Source organism: Dendrobium catenatum, unplaced genomic scaffold, assembly GCF_001605985.2.
Source record: "Dendrobium catenatum unplaced genomic scaffold, ASM160598v2 fragScaff_scaffold_325, whole genome shotgun sequence".
NCBI classification, from domain to species: Eukaryota; Viridiplantae; Streptophyta; class Magnoliopsida; order Asparagales; family Orchidaceae; genus Dendrobium; species Dendrobium catenatum.
Genome location: NW_021318787.1, coordinates 1,882,574 through 1,891,355, shown reverse-complemented (window position 1 = coordinate 1,891,355; position 8,782 = coordinate 1,882,574). Strand labels below are relative to the sequence as shown.

Sequence of the window (8,782 nt, the reverse complement as noted above, 5' to 3'; positions counted from 1 at the left end):
AGTTATGAGATGAATGGGGGTCACAAAAGGCTAGATGATGATGATGATGAGATGATCATAACTTGATCTTGGTACTTCAGAAAATCATTAATGAGTTTTCATGTTATCGTAAATTACACTTTGGATCTAAAGGTGAAAGGGTTTCTTCACATTGATCCCTGTTTGAAAAAAAAATAGTACAATTTTTTTTTTATATGTCACTTAGATACTAACTTATTTTTTAACATTCATAGTGGCACCTACCAGTTAATTGTTACATTAGTATCTTGTGACTTTCTACTAAACATGGGATATTTAATTATCACTTGTATGCTTTACATCATTTTAATTTCATGGCATTGGTCTCATATAGAGAAGATCAAAGCACATGGATGGTTTATGATCTCCTTTACTGTTTAGGTTTAAGAACATGTTTTGCATGCATTTGACATGTAACAGTGAAGATATCTAAATTTGCTATAGATTAAGAGAAGCTTTATTATGCTCATGTAAACAATCTTTGTGGATTATTCTAGTAGTGCGCAGCTTGTAACATGAGCCATATTTTGCTTTTCCCAACATAAATCAAATTGAAAGATGGAATAGATCGAATGAAAAAGACCCTAGGTGATATAACTGGCTGATATGCAATGAGGGTTAGTGATCTTCTTGGAGTAATCAAGGAAAGGAAGCGAATCTATGAATCTATCCAAGAGGGAGAAAACATATTGTATGTTTGTTTCTTGTTGATGCCCTTGAGTTTTTCACAAACTTGGCATGCCAATGGATGCGAGGGAAAGAAAAGAGATTGAGAGGAGTTTACTTCATTTACTTCAAGCTTAATTGTACATCATAAGGTATCTTATTTATAGAAAAATAGGAGCCAATCTAGTCTACCTCAATTCCATCTGAATACACTGATTTAAAAATTTTAGCTTAAATTTATTACATTCATTTAAGTTATATGGATAATCTTGGCTTAATTCTTGAGAAACTTCTCTTGTATTTCTTTTTAAAGGTTGATTGACCATATAGAAAAAGGTGGAGAAAATTGACGAATAATATTAGGTAGTTTCATGATTTTCTCAACTTAAATCTCTCGTATCCTAATTCGACAACCCGCTCTTAATTTTGAAATTGCGATTTATCCCCTAAAAAATTATTTGCAAATTTATTCTTCTAAGATTAAAGGTGTAATATTTTCTTCTAAAGAGACTCATGGATCACTTTGTTTATGTCACATGCTCATCATAGATCAATGATAATTTAGAAATAAGATGAATACTTGGCTAAGAATGTTATTCTTAATTTCTAGAATATTTGTTTATCCAAGCTAAATAGCTTATTCATTTGATATGTCAGACCCATCCATGCTTGTTTAGTGATCTAGCCCATTTCATGATTTCTTTGGCATAACTCATCTTCACGGTGCCCAATTTTTTAGTAGGCAGACATATTTTAATTTATCACAAATTAATCAACTTTGAATGAAGTTGAAGCTCATTTGCTATCCTAAGTAGTGAATTTTACCTGCATAAAAGGATTAGTACAAAGAGAAATACCTTTTTTTTAAAATTTTTTTTTCAATTTTTGAAGCATTTTCATAGAAGCTAGTTGTTTTCCTTTATTTGTTTCATCTTTTGGATATATGATCGACCTCCTTTTGTACTCATTTTGTGGTCCTCTTGAGCCATATCCATGGCTTATTAGTCTCTTTCATGAACTATGGGGTCCTTCCTGAACATTTTAAAAGGTAGATCAAAAGAAATGGTTGTTTGATTCTCTTCTTCATCGTATCTTTTTGTAGATTGACTCTCATTTTCTTCATGTTATATTGGTGGTAGTAACTTTGCAACAAGCTTATAAAAAACAACCATCATGTTATCAGTTATTTGTTTGAACATGATTAATGAAATTGGAGAAAGTCTCCTCAAATTTCTTTGAACTTCTCGTGATTGTATATTCTCCCAATTGATGGATTTTTGTCTCCATGAAAATATCTTGGTTTTCCCTTAATTTTATACAAACCATAATAAAATTCCTATGAATTGGAACTATGCTATGATTCCAGAGTTAATTTGGAATTGATGTGCAGATGATTTATGGAGTTGGTAGGAGAAACAAGACCACGAGAAATAGGTTTCTATGGAGGAATTGAGAATTTTAGGTTAATCCATTAATGTATCTAAAGAGAGGGAAAGGACTTAGGGCTTGCTCTTTGGAATCCATGCCCTAATGTTTTGGATGAGATTGGATGGCATGCAAAAGGAGGAAGTGAGAGTGAGGGGCTTGGGTAAGGGCCTCTTTGGCTAAATCCATAGAAAAAAAATATTGAGGATGAATTTATATAATTTACTTTTATCTTAATTTTTCGATCTGAAGGCCTTATGTTTATAAAAAAAAGTAGCAAATCATGTATATACACAATTCTAACTAATTGTGCTAATTTAAGAATCCTTATCCTAAATGTCCTACATCACTTTAAGTTATGGATAACAATAGCTTAAAGCAAGGGAATATTATCTTGGATCTCTCCTTAAATGTCAGTCGACCATGTAAAAAAATATGGAGCTGGATCTCTCCTTAAAATGTTGGTCAACCATGTAGAAAAATAAGGAGTAAATTAGGATAGAATATTAGGTTTTTTTTTTCCTTTTATTTGCATCCTGATAAAGGATGTACCAAGTGATTTAGGAAAATGTATTAATTTTTATGAATATAGTCATGCTATAATAAAAATTTGATTTGTATAGGCATTTAAAAGATCAAAAGTGGTGTAACTGTTTGATGCAAAATATAGTAACTCTAAAATTGCATGACAAAATTAATAGCAAAAATTAAAATTTAATAAATGTATTTAGTTATGTTCAAAAGTTAAAATTAAATGCATAAAATCTTAATTCTCATTAAATAAGTGCAAGTTAATTATTAGTCATCATACTATTTCATTCATTTAATCTCTTTTCCTTCTAGTAAAATTTTTTCGTAAATGTTCAAAACCTATTTTTGCTGATATTGAGTCAACCTCATCTTTCCTTTCTTTGATAATAATATAAGTAGATGCAGACCAAAATGAACTAGCCCTCATTGTGGGTTAATCATCTTGTTTTTTTGACATACTACATCATGAAGACTATCTTCTATCAACTTCTCTTGATACCTATTAAATTTGTCTTCAAATTAAGTCTTCATTACCAAAATGTTCCTCACCAACATCCTCAAATTGTCAATTATCCACTTTCAACTTTTATTAATATAATATAGACTAATTTGATCAATTATATATATATATATATATATATACATTTAGATGCAATTGATTTCTCTTTTTTATGTGAATTTTTAGGAAAAAACAATCAAAAGAAAATATTCAAAATGTGTATTCTTTAGTATATTTAAATTGATAAATTACAAACATATACAAAACACTTTAATTCCTCTCACAGCTAGTAATTGCAAGTCAAGCATAAAACTTTAATTGTGAATTTTGTAAAGTTGGGATTGATGCATCATACATTTCTCATTGCTTCGTTGTATTAATATTACAGTAGTATAATCAAGCAAAAAAATTACATCAATAGAAAAGTTTAAACTATTATGAAGTTTTATTTATAATTTTACATGGAGATTTCTTGTCTCTATGTTAGTACACACAAGAGTAAATACAAATCTTCTAAAATTGTTAGGAGATAACTACACATTTGAACAATAATGTTTGGAATCATCAAAACTACATAAGTTGCAAAAATGTAAAGCATTCAAATAGCAGCTATCTTAACAATTTCTTGTATCTATTGCAGATTATAAACTTAGCTGTAAATTGACAACTAATATGATTGTAGATAAAGAGCTCCTGATCTATAATCATTCTCTCAGACGAGTCTCCCACTAATATGCTAATAATTGCATATAAAGCCTCCTTAAATTGCCCAACTCATTGCAATATAGATTTGTTCTTGTAAAAAATTTTGGCTTAAAGATAATAGCTAACTTGATGCAATAATTTGCATAGGTGACACCTCCATCTTTCATTAGTGATACGAATGACTTGCTCATTTTGTTTTTCAATCTCCTTAGAATACACTATTAATTGCATCCCTAACTTTATTCACTGAATCATAAGTTTAACTCATAGCTGACATCTTGTCACCATTTGCTAATGTTAATATCTTTACTTATAGGCTTATAACCTTTAAAGAATATGTCATATCATTCCCAGATTTAATCTTGGAAATGATGCTCTTAGCTTTATATTTTTCTAATCAATATTAAATCTGGATTTGTTTTATTATTCAGCAACAATGATATGTCTTATATTTTCCTTTTTCTTGTGTATGTGTGCAAGATAGATGAAGTTGCGAAATGTGTGATACCCATCTTCACAAATTCTGTACTTGTGCATTTACCAAATTGCATTGAGAATAAGCCCATGATAATGCATTTAGTAATTGCATTAAGAATAAGCGCATGATTATATATAAAGGCATATAATTCTATTGCTTTCCTAGTAGTGTTTTTTATTTGATAAGTCTGCCCATCATCCTCCATTATTGAATCTATGCAATGGGCCTCTATATGAAATCTAACATAGATGCAACCTCTAATAGCTTAATAACCTACAAGAGCTTAAGATTCATTCACAATGTAATAAGAAAATTAAATTTATATAAATAAACTATATTAATTACCAACAAACAATGGCATAACTAGAGTGGTTGTTAATAATCATATGCTGCATTCTCTACAATGTTTTCAATTTGTGCATTAATGAGTGCAATATGCTTCAATGCGATTGTAAAATATTAGGACACATCAATTGATTCCAAAAATGCTATGTACGATGATGATAAATTGACCAGCAATTTTGATTTTAATCATCTTTTCAAAAATAGCTTGAAAAGTAGAGATATGTGCTCCAAATCATGCAATTTGGAACTTGAGAAATACAATAATTTAAACATGTTTTAAACAATTTTTGGTCAAAATAATATCTTTATTAATTTAAAAATAAAAAATATTTAGTCTTAAAACCATGAACAAATAATTTAAAAACAATGAATACAAGTTCCAAATTCATGCAACTTAGAACACAGTTGTAATTAGCTATAATAAAAGTGTTCCAAGAGATTTGTTTGAAAATAATCTTTTATAATAATTACAAATTAAACTGGGCAAAATTTAATTGTGTTCATCATCCTTTGATTTTTTGGTAAATTAAACTCCATCAAGAGCATTCAAAGAGTTAGCTAACATTAAACTAATCATCTTCGAATCTGCAATTGAATACTTAGTGTTCTCGCCATCTTGAAGTCATCTTCAAACTGCAAAGGCTCTGAATAAGCCTAGTGCCACATGTCTTATTCGTCATCCCTAGTGCCACATGTCTTATTCGTCATAGTTGCTGTTTTGACTATAAGACCCCTACGTACTTAGCAAATTATTATTTAACGCCATTAAAGTTTCTTAATCATTGAATTATTGATGAGCCAATCTTAACATATATGGTAGGCATTAAGGCTCCTTTCTCCTTTCTATCTCTCTCTCTATTCTATTCAGCTTTTTAATTTCTGTTTGTATTTGCCTCTCTACCCATAAAATTTCTTCATATGCCTTCCATTGTTTTGTTTACAGGAGAACAATGTTAATTTTTTTGGAGAGAGAGCCGAGATGAAAGAATGGGGTTTGGTCATCACAACAGATTAGACTTACTTACCATTCTCTCATCTTCTTATTCTTCTCCTCACACTATACCACCGAACAGATAGTTTGTTAATGCAAAGCCCCATTATATGCTTAACAATTGCATCATACAAAAGTTCACTCTATTTCTCCATCTCTTACGCGCTCACCACGTCTTTTTGACTTCTATTGGTCTTTGTTTCTCTCTCCATAAGATTTCTTCATATTACCTTCCATTGTTTTGTTTACAAGATAACAAAAGTCATTTTTTTATGAGAGGCAACTAACTAAGAGGAAAAATGGGGTTTGCACATCCTAACCACTATGTTCACCACCATCTCTCATCTCTTTCTCCACAAAAAAAGAACGAACGAATAGTTAACAAAACATTCTCATATGCTCAACATCAAAACCTTCAAAAAGACCTTAGGACACAAAAAATCATTAAAATGAAAGATCTACGTGCTCAGTTTTGAGAACTGATTGCCTTTGATACAATCAGGTTCTAAATGTCGGAATTGTATTCCATTATATGTAAAGTGTTTATTGGTCTAAAGCAAACTTAACAAGGAATTTTTTTTTTTTTTTAACATTTGAATTATTGCACGGGATTTCCATTCACTTGATTTATCATAACTGTTTTGTTACTGGTCGTTGTTTCATTTTTTTTTGAAAAATCTATCTAATTCTGTGGTATGTTCTTCAATTTGACGTTTGATTCAATGCTTCCCTTCAATTTATTTTCATTTCACAGGGTTTTGATGAGTACATGAACTTGGTTTTGGACGATGCTGATGAAGTCAACATCAAGAAGAATACAAGAAAACCTTTAGGTGAGAGGCTGCTCTTGCATTTTTTAGTTTATTTTCTTGCACTTTTTTAGACTCTTTTTTCCTCAGATTTTTGTTGAATTTTCGCAGGGAGAATTCTCTTGAAAGGAGACAACATAACCTTGATGATGAACACGTAAGTAAATCTCAAAAAACTTCTTTCTTTCAATCTGAAGTCTCAGCTTTTATCATCCCCTGCAACTCGCTCACTTAATCCTTCTTATTTTACAGGGGAAAATGATTTCCGAAGCTGATGCCAGACTTGCTATGTTTCTGTAAGATTTATTAGTGAATGAGAATATCCTCTCTTATTAGCTTGACTTTCTTGGTTTTCACTGTTAGCTGTAGAACGGTAGGAAATGATTTCCTAGAAGCCTTTTACTTCTATTTTCTTTCCTCAAGCGTTGAATGAAGCTGCCTTTTGCTATTATTGCAGTATCGTTTTGTTACTTCCAATGCATCTTTTGCCAATTGCGATATTTAGAAATGGTCTATCAGTAATGTAATTTATAGTCGGGTGCAAGAAAAACAAGTTTGAATCGTGAACAAATCTCTACATGGCCTAGGTTTGTCTCTGTTTTCAAAATTGAAATTTCATTTTTTTTTTATTTTCGTGATTTATAGCTTACAATCCTTGATAGAGATTTTTTTTTTCTTGCAAATGAACAAATTTTATTGCTGAAATAGATTCAGAAAATGCATTTTTTAAAGCATTCTCATAGCAATTCTATTTAGGTTCTATTTGGTTTGAAGCAAAAGGGGTGTAAAGTATATTATAAATGTAGGGGTTTTAATAATACTGGTGTTTTGTTTAAAGTAAAAGAAATATAAAGTTTAAATTATTCATCATTAATCATCTATTTTAATTTTGATGTTTTTGAAAATCTTGAGACTTAGCTGATTTTTAGATGCACTATAAATTTTGTCATTATTATTGCTGCCACTAGCAGCTGTTGCCGCCGCTCATTGCTCGCCACCTCCAGTCACTGCCAACTGCGTGCCAGTCGTCGCCTTTGATATTGTAGGCTGGCCACTATCATCTTTGGGTTAAATATTGTAGGAAAATAAATAATAATAATAATCTCCTGCATCTATTTTATATTCATATAATTTTAAATATTTCAGATACACAATACTCTTAACATTGTATTTTATTTTATATTGTATTCTTTTTCAGTCCCTTCCAATGGCCCCTTATACATTACTCTATTTGTTGATCTCCTTACAACAACAACGACAACATCAAGCCTTTATCCCACTACGTGGGGTTGGCTACATGAATCCTTTTTCTCCATTGTGTCCTATTAAAAGTTAAATTCTCGTTTAAATCTAATAAAGAAAGTTCATTTCTAATATTTTCTAACCAAGTCTTTTTAGGTCTACCCCTACCTTTCTTAACACAAGTCAAACCTAATATTCTATTTGTTGATCTCCTTAAGGAAAAAAAAAAAAAATTCTTAGCCAAATTGTCTGCATTAGCTTCTGGCATCAGTTCAAAACTCCGGATTTTAACATAGCAAATGATTCGACCCTAAGTTTCTTGTGCCTTCATTGACCTGCTTTGCTGGAACCATTTTTTTGATATCAATGATCTTACAAGCTGTATAGCACTACTAGTGGGAGACCAGACCAAACCAGCCATGTTTGTGCCTTTTTAATATGTTCTTGAGCCGAAAGGCATCTTTTTGGTGTAGGTCAGTTTATGTCTTCAACTTAGGTTTCATTTGAGATTGACTTTTCTAAGAAGCAGCTTTTAAGTAAGAAAGCTGTATCAAACGAAGTCTTAGATGATGCAGGTAAGGTTATGTCTTCATTATGGGCAGATCCCCAATTCCGGCGGGGGGAGTGGCAAATGCCCGCTCTTAAAATTTTAGAGGGTATATTTTGGGTATTTTGCTTCATCTCAAAAAAATTTTGTCATAATTTTATCAATTATATGCGTCTTTGTTCATACCCTACAAAAATTTTTTTTTTGCCCACCCTGAAAAAAGAAGCTGGATCTGCCTCTGGTCTTCAACTTAAGTTTCATTTGAGATTGACTTTTGTACTGCTTCTTAAAATAGTTTTTTAGTAAAAAAAACTAAAATTATGTATTAAAAAGCTGTTTTAAGAAACAGTGAGAAAGCCATCCCAAATGAAGCCTTAGATTAAGCAGATCAGGTTTATGTCTTCAACTTCGATAATTTGATCATAATATCTCTATTTGAAGTGCTATTTTCTTTCTTCTGTGGTAAGCAAATCTGTTCTATTAATCAGCTCAGATTTTATTACCTTTAAATGAAGATCAAAATTAT

At 30.9% G+C, this 8,782-nt stretch overlaps 1 protein-coding gene across 1 annotated transcript in view; it reads left to right on the top strand.

The window, feature by feature from the left end:
• The window catches only part of LOC110095220 (small nuclear ribonucleoprotein E), a 19,916-nt gene extending 12,949 nt beyond the window's left edge, over positions 1-6,967 (top strand). The window contains exons 4-6 of the mRNA XM_020820662.2: positions 6,413-6,491; positions 6,579-6,624; positions 6,720-6,967. Of these exons, the coding sequence (XP_020676321.1) occupies positions 6,413-6,491; positions 6,579-6,624; positions 6,720-6,729 (135 nt within the window). The 3' untranslated portion in view covers positions 6,730-6,967. The remainder of the gene's footprint in view (positions 1-6,412; positions 6,492-6,578; positions 6,625-6,719) is intronic.
• The last annotated feature ends 1,815 nt before the right edge of the window (positions 6,968-8,782 follow it).